Source organism: Musa acuminata, chromosome BXJ1-1, assembly GCF_036884655.1.
Source record: "Musa acuminata AAA Group cultivar baxijiao chromosome BXJ1-1, Cavendish_Baxijiao_AAA, whole genome shotgun sequence".
NCBI lineage: Eukaryota > Viridiplantae > Streptophyta > Magnoliopsida > Zingiberales > Musaceae > Musa > Musa acuminata.
Window position 1 is genome coordinate 7,129,148 of NC_088327.1, and position 27,863 is coordinate 7,157,010.

The window sequence follows — 27,863 nt, forward strand, 5'->3', positions numbered from 1 at the left end:
CTAGAGGGGTGTTGTAACATCTTTAATATGTTCGTTTTCTATTTGATGAAAATCCTAGTGAGCATTGGGCATTCATCTATATTTAGAGCCTCCTTGTGTGCGCTAGTTTAAACCATTTTCGAGACCTATTTGTGCGTAACAAGAGCTAATTGTTTTGGATCTTGATTATCTTACTCTTTTCATGTGCAATGATAATAAAATACTCGCATGTTCATCTTTCTACCATTTTTTTCATTGTATAGGTCCTTTGTGGATTGCACGATATTAATGTCTAGGTTAATCCTTGTAAACGAATATTGCTCGAGCGTCGTATACCTTAGGCAATCCCAACTAAGAATGTGACAAGGTAAAAGCAAGCTAGGACTCCTTTTAATACGAAAGGTTCGAAATTCAAGATGTGGAGGAGGGTTGATGATGCCCTATTCAAAGATAATACAATAAAAGGTATCCGAAGTGAAGGTAACGAGGGAAATGATAGTTGTAATATGAGCTATGACGAAAGGCCTTAGTGATGCCTCTATAATAACGGATGAAAGTGAAGATGAGGGCGTAAGACAAAGATCATGAGTAATATTATTTTTAAAAAATAAGAATAAATAAAAAAGATGTGATTTACGAGAAAAATAAAAAACTTAATGTTTACAAGAAATTAGCATTTTGGATTTTTTTTAGCATTCAAGAAATTGAACAAGTAGCAGGATTTTTTTTTATAATAAATCGACGCTAAGAATAGATTGATTTTTTCTTGTCCCATTTTTCGATCCAACCGGTCCGATCCGATCTTGTTAGACTGACTCCATTGGAAGGACGATAATAATAATAATAATAATAATAATAATAATAATAATAATAATAATAATAATAACACATGTCGACATCAAATCAAATAATAAAGCTAAAAAAAAGAAAATTCTACATAATCATATAATAAATGGATTCAAAATTTGAGTAGTAAAGAAGATTCCAACTATTTTGGGTCTTCTATTCTCAAGTCATCGACTTACTTAAATCTTTCTATGACGTTCTAAGAGAGCTGGCCGCAGTCGGCGATGAGGACGTCCGTCTTGGTCTCGCCGCTCATGGAGCCCATAAAGTCGATCGCCTTCACCACCGTCATCCCCGCCACCACGCGGCCGAAGACCACCTGCTCGCCGTCCAGCCACGGCGCCTTCTCTACGATCCGTTCATGTCCCGGCCCCCGTTCGCCGCCGTAGATCGACTCCATTCCCGTGCCGTCGTTGTGGGCGACGTCGCGGCCCTGGCACATGAAGCCCGGGGTCACCCGGAGGAAGCTCGTCCCCTTGTAGTGCAGCGGCTTCCCGGAGCGCTCCACGCCCCTCTTCCCGGTGCACAACGCCCGGCAGTTCCCGGCCGTCTTCGGCACCACGTCTGAATACAGCTCCATCACGATCCGCCCCACCGGTGCATCGTTGATGGTGATGTCGAAGAACACGCGAGGGCGACGGTTCACCGTGGCCATGATCGGAAGTAAGCAGACCGACCGGATCGTGATGAAGGCTGTGGGCGCATGCTAACACAGTGATCATGTGGTCACCTTTGCACGCTCCTCGCATGGATTAAAGCCTTATTGTATTGAAACGCAAACTGCAAAATGCTTTAAATGAATGTGACTTTGTCACTTGGCTTGTTTTGTTTGACATCAGTTTCCATCCTTGTGAATAAATGTGCTTTTGGGGTGCATAATTATTTTATATGTCTAAAATACCATATTTTTTTTGGAATTTAGGAACATAATTTAGAGGATCAAATAGGAAAAGTTACTAATTTACAAAGTATATATATATATATATATATCTATTACATTTGTAACATTATTAATATTAAGTAGAGTTTTTCAACATAGTTAGTCAAATGACAGACATTAACGGCAATATTATACTTGTAAGTTTTTCAGTTTGCTAGATGTATATTAAAAGGTATAAGCATAAATATACTAAAATTTGAGGTGTATATATTTATATATGTATATATTAAAATTAGATTAAAATAACGATAAAACTACCAAATTTTGAGGTGTGTGTATATTAAATCTTAAGGGCTGAATAAAAAATATTTAATTTTTTAGAGATATATGCATGATATTATCATAGATTAAGATATAATAAAATATTAATTTTAGATGTCGGTCTAATGATTTTAATAATTTATTTTAAAATTCGAAACTCAAATTTCGTCTTCATAATTTATCTTCAAAAAAAAATAAAAAATGCATCCCCGTAAAGAGGGTGAAAAAGGGCATTAAAGGTGCATGCCACATTAAAGTCGTCTCTTATCCCCTGAACCTGCTGATGTAGGTGAACGCACCGCATCGTATCTTTAAGATGTCTTCCCCGTCTACATTCCCCCGTCCAACTCCGTCGAGCAACGCCTCTTGTTTGCTTTTTGTGGGATCGGATTGCTCGACAGGGAGAGGGAGAGGGTGAGAGAGTGAGAGATGGAGAGCAAGATGAGGAAGGGACGGGCGCGGCCGATTAGGGCGGTGGTGGGATGGGTGAGGCGGCGATCGCCCAAGGTGAAGGCCTCTCTCTCCGTCATCGCCGGCATGGCGGCGCTCGTCTTCCTTCGCTTCATTGTCCACGACCACGACAAGCTCTTCGTCATCGCCGAGGCCGCACACGCCCTCGGCATCTCCGTCCTCATCTATAAGCTCATCAAGGAGCGGACTTGCGCCGGTTCGCCCTCCCGCCCCTCTCCCTCTATGCCACTTTCCTTTTTGTTTGATCCATGCGATCTCGAAGCCGTGAGTTGGTAGGTGTTGGACATACTCAATTTAATTAGAGATATACTACTCACGATAATTTGAAATGCATAGCAAATGACCAATTTATTGATAATGCTAGGGTTTCAGTCTGAAGCTTGGAGGAGGTAATGATAGCCATTCTACCTGCCTAAAATTTAGCAGATCATGAGGGTCAGGAAAGCTTTGCTAATAGGTGGTGTATATTTCGAAACCTCAAGGAATAAGTGTGACAACCAGTTGTGGGTTACATGGCTAAGTGGATCTATCTTTATTAGTCTGGATTTAAGCATTTTTAGTTAGTGGTTCAAGTCAATCAAATTAATAGGTCAGCTATTACATCGGCGGGTCCGATCATGAAAAATGATCTTCGAGTGGACCTAGTATTGTGCATGTTGAAGTGGCCCAAGTAGGCAAGCAGACACTTGTGAATGAGGTTGGAGACACATCACAATGTAAGTCACGTACTTCAGCATTGACCATGACGAAGAGTGAGAAAAATTGTGACACCTAGTTTAATCTCACATCTGATATGGGAGATGAATTGACTTAGTTTCTGAGGTTATACGGGTCTACCACTATTAACTATTTTAGGCCATGGTGGTCTTAGGCCTATCATGCAGTGCTAGATATCTCACCATGTGGTTGGATCATAACAATAAGTTTTTTGAGTAATGAGATATGCATGATATCGTTTGTGAATCAAGAATTAAAGCATGTGAAAACTGCATCCAGAGGAAATGGTTTTGCCTGTGAAACTTCATAGCAGTGGTTTGTGTACCAATTTAGTGAGAATTGTTATCAACATTTGAAACAAGTGAAAACTTAAAAGGATCATCTAAGGAGTCAACTACTAAAAGTGAGAATTCGCGTGACTCAACCAGAAAGACATTGTAGTTCGTAATAAGCTTTATTTCTTTATTTTGACTGATCAAGAAGTCTACATTGCAGATTCCATTTCTTTTCATTGACAAGTGAGCAAACTTGGTGCTGGACTTTGATCCTGGGAGTCCATTATGCATATGTTGGCAGTTTATATCCTAGTATATGTTGGGTAGATTGCATGAGGTGGAACCAATCAGTAAGAAAAAAAAAAAATCATTTAGTGGTTGCAGATAAGTATATCTCAAACATGATTGATCTTTGTTTCTGAGTGAAGTTGAGATGTATTTTGATTTTTTAAACAATTCTTTGTTTAAGTGCACTCAAATTAGAAGGCAATATTAAACAGTACAGCATGTGTTTGTCTAAATTGATAATTTTTTGACATTGCAGGACTTTCGCTTAAGACTCAATATTTGACAGCTTTGTTTTTAGCTGTCAGACTGTACTGCAGCTTTGTCATGGAATACGACATACACACAGTGCTAGATTGCGCTACGCTTGCAACTACTCTTTGGGTTATCTACATGATTCGGTTTAGATTAAAGTCAAGTTACATGAAAGAGAAGGACAACTTTGCAATTTATTATGTGGTATAATGTTTCTTTTCTTTTTTTTTTGCCTCCACCATGTTCTAGAGTCAACCATATATCTCTTAGTTGTACCAGATTCCATGGCTTCTAACCTAGACTTTTGTATCTTTATAATTCTGATAAATCCTTTTCCTGTGCTCTCTAATAATTTAATAGTACTAGACATTGTTGAGTGGCACTACACTCAAAATATACTATCCATCATTCGACTGCAATGATTGATCATGTAACTGTTTCATTTATGTATGAGAAATATAAAGCAACCTTGCTAAATATTTTTTCAGGTTTACTTGGTATGGTCAAAGTTAGGTCTCGTGCTGACAAACCATCAAAGTGCCAGTAGTTTCTTAATTTAGTGCTTCTGCTTTATTTACGGAATCATATCTTTAAGAAACAAATCTGGCTCATGAGATGGAGATATCACATACTTAGTGAACCTTTTTGTTGCCATCTGCAAAGAAGATTCACGCTCAAATTAAAAATTGAAAGTAACACGAGACTTCTTTTTGAACCTTGGAAGTTTTGATCCTTCTTCCATGTTGGATTTATTTTTCTCTTTATGAAATGTTTAATATGTAACACAAGTTAACTAGTTAAGTAATTTGTAATGTGAAACTAGGAAAAGTTTTTCGTGAGGTTATTTAGTAACTAGTAGTGGCCCTTCGTGTCAGCCCAATCCAAGAGTTCTGATATCATTCCAGTCATCAATTAACATATCTATTGCGTATCCAAAAAGATCAACCACCACAGGTGCCCGAATGATATTTAATGGACATCATCTTGTAAGGTACTTGGGGATCTCATTAGTGACCTTGGACTTTGTTTTATTGTTACCATTGATTCATGACATTTCTTTATTGATTTTAGATATTGCAAACAAAGAGCTGATCAAGAAGCCATTGACTTGTCTATTACTCGTCTTTAGCTAGTTAAACTTGGCCATATTGTTGCCATGACATCAGGCATATATATGTTCAGATCATGAATTTTCTTTAACATGATCACTATGAGTCACGAATGTAATCATGAGATACCAATGCAACATGATACATATATGCAAATATGGAAATTTCCACAAAAATACGATATAGTAGTATGGCACAAAGACCATTAACGTACATGACAAAGCTTGACATTTGTGTTAATACATAAGTTCTATATCGATAATAATAACAAGTAATTAAATCCATAACCATGTCATTTAAAGAAATTATATTAAGTAACAGAGGATTCATAATATTGCCAAGAAACCAAGAACTCACGTTGAATGATGTAACAACGATTTCAATAGGCGCTCGGGCGCTTGGGCTAGGCAAGGTGAGGCCTGAGCGCCTCGCTTCATGTCCAGGCGGTGTGCTTTAAAGAGGAGAGCACCGGAAGCGCTTGGCGCCAGGACTCGGGCGAGTGCCCTGGTTAAACCAAGTAACCTCGGTGCCTTAGTTGGTTCAATCGAACCAACTAAAGCACCGATATCAGCCTCTCAGCATCCCTCTCGCAACTTTCCCAACCCTAACCCTGCTCGCGATTCTACCGCCGACATTTCCTCTTCGCTGTCGTTAACTCTCCACTGTCGCTGTTCTCCGTTGCCACTGTCGCTGCTCGCCGCTGCCACTATCGTTGCTCTCGTTACCGCTGCTGTTGCTCGTTGCTACTGCTACCGCTGCTACTGCTGCCACTATCGCTACTTGCTGTTGCTGTCTTACTTTTACTCACTCTTGTCACATCGGCTCGATAGTATACTACTAACAGTATATTAGTAATAGTATTTTTATTTATTAGATTAATAATATATTATTTTGATTTTAATATTACTAATTTTTATTTATTTAAAATTATTGTTATTGTTTTGAATTTTGAAACTTTTTGTTAATGTGGTCTTGTGATTTTGCAATATTTTTTTAATTTAATATCATATTTTTATTTAAATAATTATATTTATTAATTATATTATATATTTTTGTATTTTAGCATCTTGCTTCGCTCGGGCGAGCACTTAGCGCTTTTTAAATCACTGTGATGTAATCTCATGATTTTACTACATTATCATAATTTGATTACTTTCTCTCAATAAGTATCTGTGACATATCTCTGTTAGTAATTTAGAATATTTGAGCTTTCAAATAACTACAAGAAAAATGAAAATTTTGAAGAAATATCCGACATGCTTCTATGAATATCATATAAATGTTATTTCTGACCATATCTGATTGAGCACAATTTTACATAATTGCAAGTTGTACTACAAAACTAGTTCATATGAAAATATAGATGAACACTCTTTATGAGCTCAAACTACTACCTATTTCTTGTTTTGTTTGTTCCAGGCAATATTCAATTATTTCTTGTGGAAATTTAGTACACTGGGTAAGATCAGTGCATTCAACCATATTGACTTTTTTAATAATTTAATTAGTTAATATCGCAATATATGGAAAGATATCCCTTATCTATTCTAAGTCATAGCTGCTGTAACCTTTAAAAAATTGATTGGCTTAATGTATAGGCATTCAGATCAAGTTAATCTGGTTACAATTTAGAACAGAGAAACCAGCTACATTAGATTGTAAAATGTCAAGTATTTGGCTCATATGTTGACATAAGTGGCAGAGGTTCTACACTTCTACTATTGAGAAATTTGATTGACTTCAGAGCGAGATGCCTTTAGTTAATGATACTTGAAATATTTTTTTCTGTAACCTTTTTGAATCAAAGTATTACTTTGGAGTTAATGTAGTCTTAACATGTCTTACAGGATTTTTTTTTTACTTTATTCAGTATAATTCTGTGATACTTCTTCATTGTTCTTCAATTATTAGGTTTACGTTATATGCACTTGCAAGGGACCAATTAACATCTTTCATACACAATATCTTAGTTGCACCAATGGCCAGTCATCTTCATAAGATGATAGGTTGATTGAATTATATTTTCTATTTGTGTAGGTTTTGCCTTGTGCTATATTGGCCTTTACAGTTCATCCTTCAACAACACATAATCTTATTGATAGGATTTCTTGGGCCTTTTGCGTTTATCTGGAAGCTGTTTCTGTGTTGCCACAATTACGTCTGATGCAAAACACAAAGGTATAAGCTGAAAATTGAGAGCATCAAATTCCCAAATCTGTTTTTTTCTGACTAGACCTATATTCATGGTTGCCAGATTGTTGAGCCATTCACCGCTCACTATGTATTTGCACTGGGGGTTTCAAGATTTCTGAGCTGTGCACACTGGGTCCTTCAGGTTTGATCCGTGGATATTTGTTGGTTCATATTTTTCTTTTATTTTTAATTTTATTGCTCAATTAGTTTCATGAAATTTATCTTAGTAAATTGCTTGTCTCTTTGGATGTTCGGAGCAAAAGGCTTCTTGCTATTTCCATTTCCTCTATACAAGGTCACTTATCACGCAGAGTTTTATCAGTCTCTAAACATCAAACTTTAGCATCTCGCAATCTATATATATGCATGATGAAAGGATGGATTGATGTTAGTCGCACAGGAATGGGACCAACATTTTTTTCCTGTCTTTGTTGCATTTAATTGTGCGACGAATATGGCATCATTATTTGCATAGCTTGAGGTAGTATATCATTCTGAAGCAAAATTTTGTTCTATTCCACAGGTCTTGGATACTCGTGGACGTTTATTGACTGCTTTGGGCCATGGGTTGTGGCCGCCCCTGGTCCTTCTTGCTGAAATTGTTCAAACCTTTATCCTGGCAGATTTTTGTTATTATTATGTGAAGAGGTAACTTTTAAAGTTTCAGATGCAACGCACCTATGAGATTCTTTTCTAATTCTGATCCCATTTCTCTTTTCTTCTTTGCTTCTTCTCTGCTGCAGTGTTGTTGGTGGACAACTGGTGCTAAGGCTTCCTTCTGGTGTAGTGTGATCTTCTGCTTAACTTTCTGTCTTATACCAAAACAATTGAAATTCTCTTCATCTTTCTTCAGACCTGTAGCTCTTGTGGCTGATTTGTGTTACAAGTTCAAGCAGTTATGTCAAAATTTACCGAGATTTAGAGACCCTGAATTTGGCAGAAATAATTTCTTATCTGACTAGCTCTACCACAAAGTAAAGCATAATCTGAGTTTTATTTAAGACTAGAAATCTTGATCACATAAAAAAATCCTTTTTTCTACAGAAAACCTTGTGCATTGCTTGCTGGCTTTATCTCTTCATTAAGTCACATTTCTTAATTTCTTGATATATTTGGTTGAACCAATTTCTTTGGTCATCACATGCTTTCCAGGCTTTTGCAGTTCCATGGCCAGAACTGCACTAAATCTTTGTCATCTACTACAACTGATACCTCGAATCCCAAATCTCACAGGCAAGGTAAAGTGAACACAGTCTATCTTCATCATGGTTACATTGGATGTCTTATTGTAATCTCTTTATGCCTTTAATTCTTGAAGTCTATATCTTTCTTCCAAATGTTTGTTTATGATTACACATTGCAATCCTTTAAAGAAAATACATTATTAGATTGTAACTACCCTTCACTGTTGGATTTCCACCTCCCCTGGCTGGAAGTGTGTGCACCTCATGAGATCTCTAATAACAGCATCGAATACATCTACATGTCATTCTTCTCGCCATCGTGTATTCAATGGGTTAAAGATTAATAATACCTTATGATGCACGTGTTCAAAAGGTTGCGATTGATAGATATACTGTGGTTGTTTTCATGACTCGAATCATAAATTTGGTATGAAGTCATGTTGTTTTTAAACTCCCAAGTGGAAATAAGATTCTTTCTTTAAAGGTATGAGAGGTGTTTAGTAATGGAAGTCTCTTGACTTGATTCTATAGGCCGTTTCCCATATGAACAGTGGATTTTTTCGTATAAGTCTAGTGCATAATTCTACAAGTCTAATCAGTGATACTGAGATCCCAACGAGGGACTTTGTTGTGTCACATTTTTGGGAGATGAACAAACACACAATATAAAAAATACAGCAAAAAGATCAACATTCATCAAGATCCAAATATAGGAAAAACTCGTCTCAAATTTAAGACTTTGAGAGTGAATTGAAGAGTGGCTTTTGGGTAACCATTAGGTTCTTCTTAATCTATGGTAATGGCTGATGGACACAACAGCAAGCCTATTCACCTCCATTGCAGCCACCCTCGGCCAATTCTCTCATAGGAGGGAGACACAACACACAAGATCATATATCCTGCACAGATTTCCCATCATAAATTATACTAATAATCATAATAAAAGAATCCATGAATAGAATTTTGAGAAACCAAAGAAAGGGAGTCGTCATGTAGAGGAGGAAGCAACGTAGTGATCACCACGAACTCCTCGCTTCAGTTGGATCGCTTTGCTTTCTTCTGCATCTTCTTCTCCCTCTGTATCTCCATCCTCCGCTTCCTCGCCAACCTCGACGCTTCCTTCCTGTCCTCGCCTTGTATCTGCAATTGCAGCTCCCATCCCCACCGCAACGCCTCGGACGTCTCCCCCGGCGGTCGGACGCTGGCGAGCGTCGGATGGCGGACGAGCGCCGGTGGTGAAGGCTGGCAGAGGCGGAACTCCAGGTCCAGCTTAATGTGATGAGCAGGAGCAGGAGCAGGAGCAGCCGCCGCCTTCTCCAGCTGATGGGAAGTTTCAATCAAGGTTAGTCGCGGAAAGGGAAGAGAAGGTAGGCGAGAAAAAGAAGAACTGCTTCCCTCCTTTCTTTTTCTTACCTCCTTGCACCACCGCTTGGGGTTCTTGAACTGCTTCCCCCGAGGCAAGGGAGCCGCGCCTCTCGGCCCGGCGTCGTTGTTCTCGGAACGGTTCCGAGGGACCGAGGGCGGCGGCGCGCTCGACCCGGCGTCGCCGTCCACAATGTGCGTCTCCTGTCGCGAGGTCGCTAACGCGTCGTCGTGCTCGGAACGATTCCCCAGAACCGAGGGCGACGCCACGCTCGGGCCGACGTCGTCGACCACAGTATGCCTCCCCTGACCCGAGGTCGCCACGCCGTCGTTGTGCTCAGGACGATTCCCCGGAAGTGAGGGGAGTGCCGCGCTCGACCCGGCGTCGTCTTCCACAATACGCCTGCTGTGACCCGAGGTCGCCACCGCGCTCGGCCCGGCTTCGTCTTTGTCGCCGTTGCTCCCAGAAAACGATAATGGAGTCACGGGGCTGGCGGGGCGCGGGCCCCCGTAGCCGTCTCCTCCCCCCTAGTCGGCCGTCGGAGGCGGAGGGTGAGGAACATTATAAGGTAGACTTGGAAGAGTAGGAGGAAGAGTGCGGGGCTTCTTGGTGCCCCAGCTAGACGTGCCGGCGACGAGGGATAAGTTGCTGCGGCGGACTTTGTCCTCGAGGATGAGTTCCTCCAGATCGCACAGAATGCGAGCCACCTCGAGTTCCTTATCGGTCGGCGGCTCCCCCAGCGGCCACATCTCTCGTTCTCTCTCTCTGGCGGAGATGAGAAGGGGGGGGGGGGGGGGGGGGGGCGGGGGAGGGGGGGACGCAATCGAGAGGGCACGGGCGAGCTCTGGATCGACTGTGCATGGGAAAGAGAAGGGAACTACTTATATAGAAATCCCTACCCTGCGGCCATGTGTAGGATGAATCCTCGTAGTAGTCCGACTCGGACTCCGCCCTTTCTTTCCGGGCTCACTTGGGATTTAACTCATATAGAAATCAATCTCGTATCATATAGAAATCAAGGTAAGTTCTCGTATCATATAGAAATCCAGGTAATATTAGTCACTTTTGTTAGGGTTAACAACTTTAAGCCGTAGCCTCGGGGCCGACACGGCTTGGTTCGGGTCCGAATGAACGAGGATCTTGTTCAGCGTCCCTCGAAGTTGCTGATGTAGTCGGTCGCACTGCTCGGATTCCCTTCTTCGTTCATGCACACAGGTCGGGTCGGGAGAGTTCGGCCTGACCCCTCAGACGATCAAGTCAGTGGTAGTCTAAGGGGGTTTCTCCACCCTTCTTTTTCTTTCCTCTCCTCCTCGAGTGTGAGGGTTTTTATAGGGAAGTTCACTGCTCCCTAATTTGCCCGTTTGCAAGGAAGAGTCGTACTTCTGATAGTGTCTAACATCGTAGTTGGTGTTGCGTGATGAACCAAGCTCGCACAGGATGTTTTGTACTTCGGTCGTTGTCATGGTCTGCCTCGATCAGGTGTGTCAGATCAAATCGAGACGTAGATATTATCTGGGAGGAGCTGATGTCAACGCATGTCTTGTCACCATTATTACCACTATCACATTCCCCCCCCCCCCCCCCCCGAAGGAGGCCATGCCTCGACTATTTGTTGGGGGAGCCTGAGGCGTGGCTTATGCTTTAAGTATTTAATCCTATCGATTTGTCGTCAGAAGTATGTGAATCGTGGAGCCTGCAACGAAGGAGCGCGGTTCAGGCGGATCGGTTGTGCAGCGAAGGTCTTGGGTACGACTCAGGCGGGCATGGCCGTGCAGAGGTGGTCTCGGGCGACGAAAGGCCGAGGAGCCCGACTCAGGTGGGCATGGCCGTGTAGAGGCGGTCTCGGGCGACACGAGGCCGAGGAGCACGACTCGGGCGATCATGGCTGCGTAGAGGTGGTCTCGGGGGACGCGAGGCCGAGGAGCACGACTTAGGCGGGCATGGCCGTGTAGAGGCGGTCTCAGGCGACGCGGGGCCGAGGAGCACGACTCAGGCGGGCATGGCCGCGCAAAGGTGGTCTCGGGCGACACGAGGCCGAGGAGCACGACTCCGGCGAGCATGGCCGCGCAGAGGCGATCTCGAGCGACGCAAGGTTGAGGAGCATGACTGAGGTGGTCTCGGGTGACGCGAGGCCGAGGAGCATGACTCAGGCGGGCATGGCCACGTAGAGGTGCTCTCAGGCGACGTGGGGCCGAGGAGCACGACTCAGGCTGGCATGGCCGCGCAGAGGTGGTCTCGGGCGACGCAAGGCCGAGGAGCTGCTTAGAGAAGTAATCTGTTATGTAGCGATCTGTGAATCGTGGGTAGCCGAGTCAGTCTCGTTTGCACGGGAGCACAGAGGGTGATTACTTTTCGCGGAAGCGCCGTCTCTCGGGGATCAGAACTAAGAAGACAGCGCATTGGCATTCGTCTTGCCCGCCCATCGGCTGCCACGTCAGGCCATATTTATGATGAGTGACGTTCGGCCTGCCCCACGCAACATGCTGTAGGAGGCGAAGGGTTGATGTTAGCGGGATCTTCCCTATAAATAGCGTGGAGTTGGTTCCCAGCGCGCCTCCTTATGGCATTTGTCCAGTCGCTTCTCCGGGACCTCACGCTTCATTCGAGTCGGCCGTCCTTTCATCCCTTCTGAAGGTCAGTAAGGATGGCCTCCCCTTCTTTCTTGTCCTCACCTTCTTTACCTTCCACTTTCGGTAACGTCGGAGGAAAGGCATTGCCGTCGAGCCCCCACTCGTCATTCGACGAGAAGGTGGCTCGGGCCCTTGAAGCCTTAATGTGGCCGCACGACCTTGACTCCACGGTGAGTGAGTCATCGCTAGGCAACCTCCGGAAGCGCTACAGCATCCCGGAGGAATTCGTCCTTATTGCCCCGGAGCCAGGGCAACGGGCATACGATCCGATCCCAAAGGGTTTCGCCCTAACCCTGGATGCCCTTGAGGCGGGTTTACGCTTCCCTCTGCACCCAGTCATCATCTCCTATATTTCATGGTGGCGTATTTCTCCGTCACAGATGGCGCCGAACTCCTGGCACTATCTGGTGGCATTCCTAGGGGAGTGTCATTACGCCCATATTACCCCGACCCGGTCTCTTTTCTTGTCCTGTTTTCGTCTTTCTAAGGGGTTGGGGGGTTACTATCTTTCTGCCCGGTTAGGTTTCCATGTTAGCGGGGCCCCTTCCAATAACAAGGGATGGAAGGGGCGTTTCTTTTACATTTGCTGCGCGAGAGACCGGGGCTTTGGGCTCCGATGGGCGGCGCGCGTGATTGACAACACCGCCCCGGCTCTGAACGACGAGGAGTGCAGGGGCCTTCAAGGGCTAAAGGAGATTCTTCCAGCCTCCTGAGTCATCTGAATCATGACTGAGCAATGGCTGGTCGAGGCGGGTCTTAGCCCAACGCCTCGAGGTATGCCCATAGTGGGTAGTGTTAGGGATTTTTTTCTCGGAGATCTTTCAGGGTACTGACTAATGTCGGGATTTCCATCCAGAAATGGTGAACCTCAATTCAGTGCGCGGAGGGTGAGGATCGTCGGCTTCGTCGTTGCGCCCACCGACCGAGCCGAAGAGCGGCACTGTGGATGCGCCGGTGGAGGTCGAGGCCAGTCGGCCTCGAAAAAAGGCGAAGGCGTCAGCGGTTCAGTCAGGGGAAACCGCCGTTGGACCTGTCGGGCAGGGGGGAAGGAGCCTCGGTCGGGGTGAGGCCGGTGCTAGCAGAGAGGGGGCCGAGAAGGCGCTTTGGGAGCCTTCCATCCGCGACCTGTGCCGCCTTCCAGCTGGGAAGAAGGATGAACCTTTCCAGGCTCGGGCGACGGGTGAGCTTCCGGAGGGTCAAGCTTCCGACCCGCTGGTGGCCCGATGGGGAGGGTTATCTCGAGGGGACCGGGTTTGGACCGACGGGGACGCTGCAGCCTGGTTCGTCTACGGGGGGCTACATCCCGAGATAGCTCGGGATCTGTACACCTTGCCTTCCGAGGTTCTACTTGGCAGGTCGGCCAAGTCGTTACTACGGGTAAGTATCTCAATATCGGCTCCCGGACTGTACCTGATCGGTTTCGTGCTAACGCCTGCTACTGCATGGCCATCATTACGCCGTGGCGCCGATGGATCGCATGCGTGATGCGGGATGCATTGTCGGCATTTTGAGCGATCGCAACGCCGAGCTGCGTAAGCAGATCGAGGAGGTCCGCGCGGGAGCGGCTCCTGAGGCGGTTGCTACGGTTGAGTAGTGCGCCTCGGATCATTTAGGATCGAGAGCACTAAGAGGGGGGGTAGAATTAGTGCAGCGAAAAACTTTCTGCGATTAAAACGAAACTGCGTTCGAACGATAAAAAATAATTTCTGTGTGAATGTCGATTCTAAGCAAGATGATGTTAAAGTTAATCTATGCAGGCAGTTTGCAGCTATGATGAAAACCAGAATATAGGCGCAAACCAAAATCCGATGTTCGTACGAAGAAACTGATTTACGTCTAAATGCTGATTCGTAAATCACTTGATTAGACAAGATGCAGTTTAAGCAAGAGTATAAAGGCAGTTTACAGTTTTGGTAAAGCTCAAAACGTAAACGCAATCTGCAATATGATGATCGTACGAAAAAACAGATTTACGTCTAAACGCTGATTCGGAGAGTAAAAGGCTTGAAAATCGATCGTAAAAGCGCAGAAGGAAGTAAGCTTCAGAGGAGGTTTGCAGTAAAGATAATATGCTCCAAGTAAATGCAAACCGAGATTTAGAGTGGTTCGGTCAATCTTGACCTACTCCACTTTTGGCTTCCTCCACAGACGAGGTCACCGACGTCAACTAGAGGCCTTCATTCAATAGGCGAAGGCCAACCACCCTTTTACAGTTTCACTCCTTTTGACGGGCTTAGGAGACAACCCTTACAGAATTTTCTCTCCTCTCTTTACAACTCAGAACTTGGAAGAAAAGAGGGAGAAGAACTTTTGGCCTTTACAACAATTTTGAGCTCTAATAATCACAGAAAAGGATCAATATTTCGGTGTATGTCTGTGCTGTTTCAGTGCTGAATGGGTGGGGTATTTATAGGCCCCAACCCAGTTCAAATTTGGAGCTTAAAACTGTCAATTCCCGAAATTCCGGGATCAGGCGGTTGCACCTCCTGATTGGAGCGGTTGCACCGCTTGGCAGAGCTCGAAGACTGAGCCTCTAGGCGATGCTACCTCTGTCAGGGGCGGTTGCACCTCCTGACAGAGCTCGAAGACTGAGCTCAGGTGGTGCCACCTCTTGTCAGGGGAGGTTGCACCACCCAGTCTCGCTCGGAGACTGAGCCCCAGGCTGTAACGGACAAACTTCTAAACAAGATGTTGGATGTAATGCTTATGTCTGTCCGTTGTCTTTTGGCATGTTCATGCCTTGTACAACAGATAGAGGGGCGGCCGAAGGCTAAATAGTCCCATGTTAGTTGGGTTGGTGGCCTTTTTAGGCTTGTAAATAAAGGTTGTGTCATGTGGACACGAGCGAGAGCTTTTCGGTCTGTAATGGACCATTTTACCCTTTGTTGTGCAACTATTCAGAGCTTGTAAAGTCTGTTTGTAATTTGCATTGTCTATGAAGTGTTTTTCGAACATGTTTGCTTGTGGATCCCGATTGAGGCGTTCTCTTTAACCCGTTCTCTCTTTTGTTGGTCCTAAGGGACAATGGGAGGCTTCGGGGAGGCTGACCTTTGCGGACGGACGCGCGAGGGTGCCGCACGCCTTAGGCAAAACCAGCTAAGGTCGTGACATTATGGTATCAGAGCGGGACAAGCACTCATAGAAACACTTGACATGCAAACGTGGGGGACCTAGCGGGGCTGCGTCGAGGGCAGTCAGCACATGCGTGACCGTTTGAGGGAAAACGGGCATGGAGATGTAGGGAAAAGAGTCGCTCAGAGGAGCGGGCATCTAACATTGGCATTTTGAGGAATGGCCAACCCTTCGCGCAAGAGGCACCACGAGAACAGGCAAGCTTGGAAGAATGTGGAGCGCACAAAGGCTGGGATGGCTGAGTTTGAGCTACGGCTCAACGTTGATAACTATACTTGATGGTGCTCTAGGCAAGCGAGGCGCTTGGCAAGAATGAGACCATCCAAGGTGGAATAAGTTGTTCAACGACCAAAAGAGTTATGCAAAGCTCACAGAGGTGAGGGGAATTGCTAACTCGAAGAATTTGGTACTCATGCATGGGCTTGTATGCGGACGATGGAATGTTCGTGGCCATCCCAAGGCGACCGAGACTCGGCGCCATGGAGCATTGAAACTTTCTCTTCGTCATGTGAAGGATACGTTCGGAGGAGGCTGAAGTGTGCAACAAGTTTAGCATGTTGCTAGGCCTTGAGGGATGCGGCAGTGGCTGTATTGACGTGGAGGCGCAATCTAGCAAGTGCGTTTGCAAGAGACAGTACAATGCACAGTTTGTTCAGCAGATCGGAGTAGTCCAAGGGGATGGTGGTATCCGAAACGAAGAGAGATGTTGCTCCAACGGGACAGTTATCTAGGAGGGATAAGTCTCGGCACTCCAGAGGGAGAATCATGTGAGACGGACTTCACATGTTGAGGAGGAGTACCTCACAAACAACAACTTCACGAAGCTCGATGGACTGAGCAAGTGGCGAGGAGTTGTCGCATGATCTCGCTCGAGAGAATGCATTGGTGGATGCATTGCGAGATCAAGTGGGGGAGCGACCTGAAGCAACTTAAATGAAGGCACACTTAGAGTCGATATGGAGATCGGACTCAAGGGAGGGCTGACCCGTGGAATGGAGGGCGTGAGGGCCACCATCGACTCAATGCAAAAACGAGGAGCGGAGCAACTTGGGTGTAACTTGGCGAGGTACCCAAGCCGCATGAAGGGAGCCAGCAGAGAAGTTGGAACATGGAGCAGAAGCACAGTGCTTTCCTTAGACAGAGGTCAAAGACATGAACTCTTGCAGAGGCAAGGGTAGGATCATGTTGTTCCATGGGTCCTTCATTCTGACGGAGCGGACTCATCTTGCATGGTGCCAAAGACGAAGGGAGCTTCTGGGCACATGCACCTTAACTCGGAGAAACATTTGATGGAGGAACTAAGGCGACTCAATTTGCGGAGGCGAAGTTGGGTTCAGAAGGGCCTTAGCACGGGGCAAGAGGACGCGGAGGCGGGTACTCTTGAAGAATATGCCACAGTGTTGCCATTTGAGTTGCTATGAAGGAAGCAGTGCGCAGCGGAGATTGTGCTGGTAGGGGCAGAGGCCCAGGATCCAGACAATGGTGCACAGATTACAGTGAAGTCGGTGGACTTCGAGAGCTACTAGGTGACGGACTGTCCTAGAGCAGTGCTTCATCTAGGTGTGACCCAGGAGTGGGTGGATGAAGGTCGATTGCCAGAGGAGCGAACAAAATCGAAGGTGGAAGGGACCCTGCGATGTATTGGCAGAGGCCACACATGGAGGGTTCACAATTCGAGTTTATTCCACAAGGATCATAATGCAATGGAGATGTCACCAGGAGGCGACATGGTGCAGCGGATCGTGGTGGAACAGTTCGTGGCAATGTGATACACACAATCCGTCCCGTGAGGGATGAGATCATATTGAGGTATGATCGGGAGTTACTGGAAGCTCCACTTCGGTGAACAACACGACGACAAGAAGAGCTATGGATTCAAGGAGTGAAGGCCATGGTACCGCAGAGGCGGGTCTTCCGGGCGTGCATCGAATTTTGCATCGAATGAAAGCCTTGGTCATCAGCATATGGGGGCTGTGTTCCACCAAGGGAAAAGTTCGAATGCAAGTACCAGTGAGTTCCATGGGAGGGACTTGATCATACAGAGGTATGATCGAAGCAGCTGGAGAGTTGGACTGCTCCAGAGCTCATATTCGCTTAAGGGAGCCCGACAAGTCAGAGGACAAGGTCGAGTAAGCGAACGTTGCTACCAAGGAAGCTAAGGAGAACAAAATCGGTGCAAACTCTACAACGTGATGGCAGAGGCTATGCATGGGAGTTGCAGTCTGTCTTTCCATCGACCAAACGGACTGCTTGGAGAACACATTGGTGTTGAAGCAGGGGGTCGAAAGGGGCGAGGAAGCGACGACGAGTCCAGAGGGACTTAGCTACCCAAAATCAAGCATCAGTTAGAATGGAGGTGGACTCAGAGGAGTGCCACGGAGACATCTCTACTGATTGTGAAGAAAAGGGATACAGAGGCGAGGCGACGGATAGTAGGGCCATGGGCATGGCAGCGCCTTGGTACCGCAGAGGCGGGACTTCCGTGCAAGTCACTGATCCATTGCTCTCACAGAGGGAGAGCACTTGGTCGTGAAAGGGGCCGAGGAGGTGGAGCATGCAGAGGCAATCTCCAAGTACCGAGACAAGGCTGAAGGGCAGAGGCCAAGAAACTTCGTAAGACCGGTGTCAACAAGTTTCTCATCAAGATAGCCGTAAGTGAAGGACTTCGGGTCATGCAAGAGTGCACGACCAAGGAACGAAGCAGGCAGTACGCGGTGCTGTACCTTTGCTACTCAGTGGAGTAGGCGGCAGGGTTGATTGAGAAGACAGTACAATCCCAGAGGCGACCTCATCTATCAGAGAATTACTCCAAGTTGGGGTGAAAACTTCCCGCGTTCCAGAAGTTCGATGGCATTGAGAAGGTGAATCACAGTAGCTAACTCAATGCAAGGAGTGCAAACACTTCAAGTGCTTCAGAAGTGTGAGCAAAGAGCAGGCGAAGACCAGTAACCAACTCGATGCATGAAGTACAACCTCGAGGAGGCGGGCGAAGTCAAAGTAACCTTTGCCTTCTCAACTCTTAAGAGAATGGGCGAAACCGAGTACCCCAGTTCTCTTATCTATCCAGCAGAGGAGCTCTGCACAAGTTCAAAGACCCTTCGAAGATAATGGAAGACAATAGTTGTCAAATCCTCACCAACGGTGATCAGTGCTACTGAGAGTAGATTGTCCGCTTCATTTCCCAACGAAATGCCAATCGAAAGCGGAAGTGATGCGAACCTACTTGGATGTGACAACTAACTAAAAGAAGAGTCAATGAGCAGATTTTGTGGAGGAAGGACCCAAAGCTTCAGAAGTTTGCGAGACGATGCTCGTTAAAGCTCCAACAAGCATCCACCCAGTTCAAGCAGCATTAGGAATTTTTAAGAGACTGGCGCAGTAAGGATGGTCTTTTCCTTCATTTGGCGGATCCGCAGGAATCAACAAGGATCAACACAACTCAGCCAACCCCACACCAGAGTCAGAGTCATTGGTGAGTTGAAGCAGCATGGCGGATCAAAGGTTCGACTACTCAGAAACAGTAGCGGAGAGCAGCTGGGAGCCAGGAGGCGCATTGCAGCTGGAGCAGAAGATTGAAGACTCAGCAAAGGCGAAGAGTTGCAGTGTTCACAAAGGCTTCGACGAGGACGTCGAAGGGATAAGTGGGGGAGAATGTAACGGACAAACTTCTAAACAAGATGTTGGATGTAATGCTTATGTCTGTCCGTTGTCTTTTGGCATGTTCATGCCTTGTACAGCAGATAGAGGGGCAGCCGAAGGCTAAATAGTCCCATGTTAGTTGGGTTGGTGGCCTTTTTAGGCTTGTAAATAAAGGTTGTGTCATGTGGACACGAGCGAGAGCTTTTCGATCTGTAATGGACCATTTTACCCTTTGTTGTGCAACTATTCAGAGCTTGTAAAGTCTGTTTGTAATTTGCATTGTCTATGAAGTGTTTTTCGGACATGTTTGCTTTTTGGATCCCGATTGAGGCGTTCTCTTTAACCCGTTCTCTCTTTTGTTGGTCCTAAGGGACAATGGGAGGCTTCGGGGAGGCTGACCTTTGCGGACGGACGCGCGAGGGTGCCGCACGCCTTAGGCAAAACCAGCTAAGGTCGTGACAAGGCGGTGCCATCGCCTGGCTGGGGCGGTTGCACCTCCTAGTCTCGCTCGGAGACTGAGCCCAGGCGGTGCAACCTCCTGCCTTGGGCGGTTCAATCGCTTGGCAGAAATCAGGGTCCGAATGGGTTGATCCATTCGGTCCGATTTGGGTTTTTCAGGGGCCCAATTGCCCCAAGATGAAGTTAATGGGATCACCTCCCATTTCTAACTTAATCATTGTGCTAACTATGATATTTCCTAAGACTTCCTAAGACATTTACTGCAACTTGCTCCGGTGCGTCAATCGCTTCTTCCGGCGAGCTTCCGGCGAACTTTCGTCGATCATCCGATGAACCCTCGGTGATGCTCCTGCGGACTTCCGGCAAACTCCTGGACTTGCGACGATCCACTTGGCGAGTTCCGACGAGCTTCTTTGGCAAGCTCATGGACTTCTCGGATTTGTTCCCGTAGAACCTCCGACGACTGTCCGAACTTCCGTCGAACTCTCGAACTCCCAACGTGATCGTTGTCTTGACTCCGGCACAACTCCTGTTGCATGTCTTTCTTCTATCGTAGTTAATCCTGCACACTTAAAACAAAACTTCGATCGAGACAATTAATCCTAAGCAATTAACCAAGTTGTCCGGCATGTCATTGGTCCCTCGACGCTTCGTCTGATTCTTCGGCGCATCGTCCTCTCCTGCAGCCTATTGCCCAATCGGCCAGTTGACTCCGTAACTCCGATATCCTTGGCACAATACCTGCTCTTCTTGGCCCGATGCTCGAGTCCACGGCCCGAAGCTTTCTGTCGATACGTCGACCGATCCACTGGCCCGACGTCCAATCTTCTGACATGTTCCTTCGGCGCAACATAATTTTCCTGCTTTAATTGTCTCATCCTGATCGAAGCATCCTACGTCACTCAAAACACGGATTAAATCATAAACATATATCAAGTGGTTTCATCATCAAAATACGAGATTCAACAGGATCTGGAAGCGGAGACGACACGCCTCAAATATGAGGTAAAAGCCATCGAGGAACAAAATAAAGAACTCAAGACGTACCTGAAGTCGACTCGAGCTGAGGTGCGTCTGGCTAATAAAGAGGTGGTCGCGCTCACCCAAAAACTGGAGGAGTCGCACGCCGAGACGAGGGGGGCTTCTGAGGCCCTAGCTGCTGAGGTTCAGCAGCGGCCGAAGAAGGACAGGAAGCTGACCGAGGACTACAAAAAATCCTCGAGCTTTTAGCTCGGTCGGGGCAGCTTACCTACGAGTGTGGGTACCGGATTGCCCTGGCCCACTTCAGAGCGCGCCATCTCGATCTGGAGATCTAGGAAAACCCCTTCACCTCCCTCCTCGAAGACACGAGCATCGACATCCCGGAGGAGGTCTCTTTTGATGACAGCGCCAAAGCCCTAGAAAAATAGGGTAGTACCTTGTAATTATTTGGGTCGGGTGTAACGTGTTGTCTGGTCTTGTAACCCAATTATTTGGGTCAGGTGTAGCGTGTTGTCTGTTCATTTCGATCCTACTACACAAAAAACCTTTTGAGATTTTGTGTGTTCCACGACCTCGGCAAGGGGCGGCCTCGCATTGTCGCGAGTCGGAACATGCCGACCTCGATGACTCGATAAGGTCCTTCCTAATTAGGGGCCAGCTTACCGTGCGCTCGGGTCGGGTCGGGTCGCAGACTTCGGCCATGCGTAAGACTAAGTCGCCGAATTTAATTGATCGGGGTTGTACCTTCTGATTGTAGATTATAACGACCGCTCTCTTGTAGGAGAGGGTCTTTAAATGTGTGTTAGCGCGCCGCTCCTCTAGCAGGTCGAGACCAACTCGTATTCCTTGATTTGATACCCTCTCTTCGAAGTTTTCAGCTCGGAGGATGGGGAAGACTACTTTGGGGGGTAGGACGGCCTCGGTCCCGAACGCGAGGCTGTAGGGGAATTCTCCGGTCGCGGTCTTCGGGGTAGTTCGCAAGGACCACAAAATGCTAGGGAGCTCATCCACCCAAGCCGATCGGGCTGCCGACACTCTTCTTCTGAGCCCGTCCAGAATGGACCGGTTAGTCACCTCCGCCAGGCCGTTCGTCTAGGGATGTGCCACCGAGCTGAACTTCAGCTGAATCCTATAGTTTGCACAGAATTCTTGGAACCGTGCACTGGTGAACTGGGCTCCGTTGTCCGTGATGATATTTCTGGGCAGGCCAAACCAAGTCACTATATTTTTCCATACGAATTTTTCTACCTGATGTTCCGTGATCGTTGCTAGTGGCTCAACTTCAACCCACTTGGTGAAGTAATCCACTCCCACAACAATGTATCTCCGTTGCCTCGAGGCTAGCGGAAAAAGTTCGAGGAGGTCCAATCCCCATTGTGCGAATGGCCACACGCAGTCGATGGGGGCGAGCGGAGCCGCGGGTTGCCGGGAAGTCCGGGCGTGTCTCTGGCACGAGATGCACCGTTGTACATAATCTTTCACGTCGCGGGACATTGTGAGCCAGTAGTACCCTTGGCGAATGACCTTGAATGCCAAGGTTCGCCCACATACGTGTTCTCCACAAATCCCTTCGTGGACCTCGGCCAGGACCGACCGAGCTTCTTCGGGTTCAAGGCACCATAGGAGAGGGTGTTAGAAAGACCTCTTATAGAGCCGTCCATTCACCTCGGAGTACCATGCTTGCATTCGGTGCATGCGCCGAGCCACGGCTTCGTCGGTGGGAAGAACCCCGTCCTGTTTGAAGCACAGCATCTCCTGTACCCATGTGGTTCGTGCATCTACCGAGGACACAACCGAGATCGAGATAGCGTGGAAAGGGAGCTCTTCGATCTCGGGCTGGGCTTTGGGGTCTAACTTCGATGCCAATTTAGCCAGCTCGTCGGCTCGCTCGTTTCGACTCCTCGGGACCCTAGATATTGCAAAGCGAGAGAAGTTGGCGGTTAGGCTTTTTACCTCCGCCAGGTACCTTGCCATGGTTGGTTCCCTAGCCTTGTATCCGCTGTTGAGTTATTCGGCCACCAGTTGCGAATCGGTGAGGACATGTATGGCATTCACCTGCATCTCAAGAGCTAGCCTGAGTCCTGCCAGGAGTGCCTCATATTCAGCCTCGTTGTTGGTAGCTTGGAACCCGAAGCGGAGGGAGCGTTTGAACGACTGTCCGTTGGGGGCTACTAACACCAGCCCCGCGCCCGCGCCCTTCGAGCTGGCCGATCCGTCCACATGCAGGACCCATCCGTCTCTAAACTGCTCAGCACCCTCGTCCTCGATCTGAGTTAGTTCTGAGATGAAGTCGGCCACTGACTGAGCTTTGATGGCAGTCCTCGGCACGTATTGTATGTCAAACTCGCCGAGCTCTACCGGAGAGGTTGGTCGGTGATTACCTCAACCGGATGAGCTTGGAAGTAGGGGCGCAGCTTTCGAGCTGTCAACATGAGCGCCAAAGCCAATCTTTCGATTGGTGAGTACCGCTCCTCGGGTCTGTTTAGGACATGGTTGATGTAGTAGACCGGTAGCTATTCGCCGGAGGCTTCTTTGGTTAGGACGGAGCTAACTGCGTGATAAGAGGTGGCCAGGTAAATGCTTAGCTTCTCCCTAGAGGAAACTGAGGCAAGGTGGGGGAGGCTGGCAAGGCATTGTTTTACTTGTTCAAAGGCTTCCTCGCACTCCGCCGTCCATTGGAAGTTCTTTGGGTTCTTTAGGGCCCAGAAGAAGGGGAGGCAACGATCTCCTGATCGGGAAAGGAACCGAGATAGGGCGGCGAGCCTCCCGTTCAGTCGCTGTAAGTCCTTAATTGTATGAGGGGTTTGCATATTGATAATCGCCTGGACCTTTTCTGGGTTGACGTCTATTCCCCTCTCGTGTACGATGAATCTGAGGAATCTACCCGAGCCAACGCCAAAAGCACATTTTGCCGCGTTGAGGCGTAGGCCGTATCTTCGCAACGTGGCAAACGTTTCGGCCAAGTCGGTCAGGTGGGTTGCTGCCGTATGACTTTTAACGATCATATCATCGACGTAGACCTCCATATCTCGCCCGATCTGTCGGTCAAAGATTTTGTTCACGAGTATCTTATACGTTGCTCCAGCATTCTTCAACCTGAACGACATGACCCTGTAAAAATATACCCCCTGGTCAGTGAGGAAGGTTGTGTGCTCTTGGTCCTCGGGCGCCATTCTGATTTGGTTGTAGCTAGAAAAGGCATCCATAAATGAGAGGCGATCATGTTCGACGGTTTCATCGACCAACTGATCGATCCTCGGGAGGGGGTAGCAGTCTTTCGGACACGCACGATTCAGACTAGTGTAGTCAACACACATCCTCCAACTCCCATTGGATTTTTTCACAAGGACTACATTGGACAGCCATCGCGGATACTTGACTTCTTCTATGAAGCCTGCTGCCAGAAGTCGCTCTACCCCTTCACGGATAGCAAGCTGTCGGTCAGGAGCTTGTTGTTGAGGCTTCTGCTTCACCGGGCGAGCCTCGTGCAAAATGTTCAGGTGGTGTTGGGCAACCTTCGGGTCGACACCCGTCATGTCGGATGGCGACCAAGCGAAGACGTCGGCGTTCTCCTGTAAGAAGCCGACGAGCTGTTTTTGCTCTCGATCGAGGAGTTCAAATTCGATTTTGACCGTCTGGTCTGGCCGACCCTCCAGTAGTGGTGAATCGCAAGTGCGCTCCATCGGCTCGGGATGTTGGGTCGGCTTCTTTGTCACGTTGGGGTCTCCCAGGGGTTGTTCAGCCCTCACCCTTTTGTGCAATGAAACTGTCGTCAAGTAGCACCGCCTAGAGTCACGGGGACTTCCCCAGACTTCCCTGACCCCAGCGCGGGTCGGGAACTTTATCGTCTGGTGGTAAGTGGAGACAACGACTTTGATTTTGTTGAGGGTCGGGCGGTTGAGGATCCCGTTGTAAGCAGTAGGGAGGTCTACCACCAGGAAGGTTGCTATGACTGTCTTCGACCTCGGCGGGGATTCGAGGGTTAGGGGCAAGGTGATCGCCCCCAACGGCGAGATCGAGTCGCCGGTGAAGCTGGTGAGCGCCGAGCACATCGACTCCAAGGCTTCTCTAACTAACCCGAGCTTCTAAAAGGCATCAAAGTAGAGCACGTCGGTTGAGCTCCCCGTGTCGATCATGATCCTCCTAACCTGGGCGTTGGTGATCCTGGCTATTATGACCAGAGCATCATCATGCTCCGACCGCTCAGCACCATCGTGTGGGAACGTGACTTCGAGCTCGGGGCCGTGTCTGGGGGCATCGACCTCGGTGGAGTGGGTGTATGCCTTTCTTCCGGACATATTGTTCCCTCCAGACGCTGGGCCGCCCGTGATCACGTTGATCTGGCGCTCAACGGGACCCTCCGGGCGGGGCGACAGCTCCTTACTTTGTCGGAGGTACCGACCGAGGTGCCCTCTATGGATGAGCCCCTCGATCTGCCACTTCAACTCACGGCACTCCTTAGTGTCATGCCCAGTTTGCCGGTGGAAACGGCAATACCTCGTCTGGTTCGCGAGCGCCCGCGAGCTCTTCATTGGGTTGAGGGTCATAAGCAACCCCTTTTCCCTTATTTGGAGAAATACTTCCGTTCGGGAGGTGCCCAAGGAGGGCAATAGGGACCTTAACGTCGGTGGGTCATGCCGGTCCAACCTGCGTCTCGGTGTGGCAGGCGATTCTCTTCGAGTCGGCTCCAGCCTGACCTGCTTATGCCCTCCTGCTTCCCGGTCATCTAGGCCTCCGCTGCAATGTACTGGTTCGCTCGTTGAAGCATCTCGGGTACTGCGGTGGGGGGTCGCTCCACAAGGGACTAGAAGAATCTGGAAGGCCGCAGGCCTATCATAAACGCCTGCATTAACAGAGAGGGGTGAGCGTCCGGCAACCCCCGAATTTGTATTGTAAAGTGATTCACAAAATGGGAGAGGGGCTCATCCTCTCTTTGGTTGAGTCCGAGGAGGAGTGCAACAGACAGGTTTGGCCGGGCGTAGGCCAGGAAGTTAAGCTCGAAGTCTCTAACGAGCTGGTCGAAGGAGGCAATAGTCCCGGTCTTTAGGCCGCTATACCATGTGCGGGCTGGCCCCCTCAGGGTAGTGGGAAACGCCCTGCACATCAAAGCCTCGGAGGTTCTATACAACGCCATTTGGGCGCGAAAAGCGGCCACGTGATCCATCGAGTCGGTGGCGCCATCATATGCGTCCAGAGAGGGGAGTCGGAAGCTCGGGGGGACTGTCTACTCTTGTATCTCGGGCACGAACGGAGACCCCAGGTGTGCGTCCATCCCGAGCTCTCCCTTCGACCTGCGAACCTCCTTCTGTACTTCGTCAAGCCGCTGACTCACAAAGCATAGCTGGGCTCGCAGGGAGTCCGTTGAATTCAACGGTAACGCCTCGGGTTCTGGTTGGCCACTCGGGTTTGCCATTACGCGACCCTCAAGTGGGACCGATCGGTCCCGAGGCGAAGTAGGGGGCTCCGGAGGTGGCGTGCGAGCCCAAATAGGTGGCTCCTGTTGCCGCAGTGGTTGGATAGTAGGCGGGTGCGCTGGATGAGAAACAAGTGGGATAATGGTCTGAACCATACCCATCAGAGCTCGGCCTTGATGAGCGAGGTCCTAAAAGGCCTCAAACGATATGGGCGACGGGTCGGTAGGGGCACCCTCGGGTGGTGACAAGCCCGGGTCGTTGAATAATCGCCAATAGCGCTCTGATGTCGTGGCGGGGTGTTCATCTCGAGGTTGGCCATGCGAGGGGTGTTCTCCCGGGCCCCGATCGGGTGTGACCCCTCAGCAGCGAGTTCGTCTGAGTCGGTCTGCCGATCCCTCGACATTCAGGCCTTCCTTCTAGTGCCAAACTGTTAGGGTTAACAACTTTAAGCCGTGGCCTCGGGGCCGACACAGCTTGGTTTGGGTCTGAATGAACGGGGATCTTGTTCGACGTCCCTCGAAGTTGCTGAGGTAGTCGGTCACACTACTCGGATCGCATCGGGGCTCGCCGGGTTTCTCCGGTTGGGGATTCCCTTCTTCGACGTTCAGGGGGGAGGAGCTCCGTCTTCATTCTTGCACACAGGTCGGGTCGGGAGAGTTCGGCCCGACCCCTCAAACGATCGAGTCAGTGGTAGTCTAAGGGGGTTTCTCCACCCTTCTTTATCTTTCTTCTCCTCCTCGAGTGCGGGGGTTTTTATAGGAAAATTCACTGCTCCCTGATTTGCCCGTTTGCAAGGAAGGGTCGTACTTCTGATAGCGTCCGACATCGCAGTTGGTGTTGCATGATGAACCGAGCTCGTACAGGATGTTATGCCTCGATCAAGCGTGTCAGATCAAACCGAGACGTAGATATTATCTGGGAGGAGCTGATGTCAAAACCATTATTACCACTATCAACTTCCATACTATGTGAAGGTATTGGTCACTTCCATACTATGTGCAAGAAAGATGCGTTAGGGAATTCGTTTCCCATAATTCTTCGTCAAGAGTCAAATCAACAAACAACTCTACTACTACGCTAAGCAAGACAGACGTTGTTAAGTTCGCCAGTGAGTTACAGTTCTCCCGGTCGCTTTAAGAGTTAGTACGTTATTAGTTCTGCTAATATAACGAGAATCTTCTTCTTCTATGTCGTTTTTGTCCCGCAGGCGTCCGTCTGGGTTATATGGAGCAAGTCTAGAGGAATCTGATCCGTCCATCAGGACACGTGGCAAACGAGTAATGTGGGTACGAAAGGGTATTATTGGAAGAAGAAAAAGCGTCGAAGGTTCCAAAAATGTTTTAGTTTCTTTGTCAGTTAACAATTCAATAAAAGTGTTTTAGTTTCTTTGTCAGTTAACAACTGAGACTTTTATTGAATTGTTAACTGACAAAGAAACTAAAACACTTTTATTGAATTGTTAACTGACAAAGCAACTAAAACACTTTTGGAACCTTCGACGCCTTTTCTTCTTCCAATAATACCCTTTCGTACCCACATTACTTGTTTGCCACGTGTCTCGATGGACGGATCGGATTCCTCTAGACTTGCTCCATATAACCCAGACGGACGCCTGCGGGACAAAAACGACATAGAAGAAGAAGATTCTCGTTATATTAGCAGTTCCCTTCTCTTTCCCATGCAGTCGATCCAGCTCGCCCTTGCCCTCTCAATCCCCCCTTCTGTTCCCC

General features: G+C 47.9%; 3 protein-coding genes across 3 annotated transcripts; 1 reads left to right on the forward strand and 2 right to left on the reverse strand.

Moving 5' to 3' along the window:
* Positions 1-1,024: 1,024 nt before the first annotated feature.
* On the reverse strand, positions 1,025-1,480 carry LOC135588544 (peptidyl-prolyl cis-trans isomerase-like). The gene has a single exon (XM_065081006.1). The coding sequence runs from the start codon at positions 1,478-1,480 to the stop codon at positions 1,025-1,027; it is 456 nt and encodes a 151-aa protein (XP_064937078.1).
* Positions 1,481-2,293: 813 nt separating this feature from the next.
* LOC135640104 (uncharacterized) lies at positions 2,294-8,277 on the forward strand. The gene is made up of 6 exons (XM_065154264.1): positions 2,294-2,693; positions 4,034-4,233; positions 7,176-7,316; positions 7,393-7,473; positions 7,855-7,979; positions 8,075-8,277. The coding sequence occupies exons 1-6, from the start codon at positions 2,456-2,458 to the stop codon at positions 8,121-8,123; spliced, it is 834 nt and encodes a 277-aa protein (XP_065010336.1). The 5' UTR covers positions 2,294-2,455; the 3' UTR covers positions 8,124-8,277.
* A 16,527-nt stretch (positions 8,278-24,804) lies between these two features.
* On the reverse strand, positions 24,805-25,853 carry LOC135590786 (uncharacterized). Its single transcript, XM_065081553.1, has 2 exons — positions 25,626-25,853; positions 24,805-25,533 (listed from the first exon to the last, which is right to left on the reverse strand). Exons 1-2 carry the CDS (start codon positions 25,851-25,853, stop codon positions 24,805-24,807), a joined length of 957 nt encoding a protein of 318 aa, XP_064937625.1.
* Between the last annotated feature and the right edge of the window lie 2,010 nt (positions 25,854-27,863).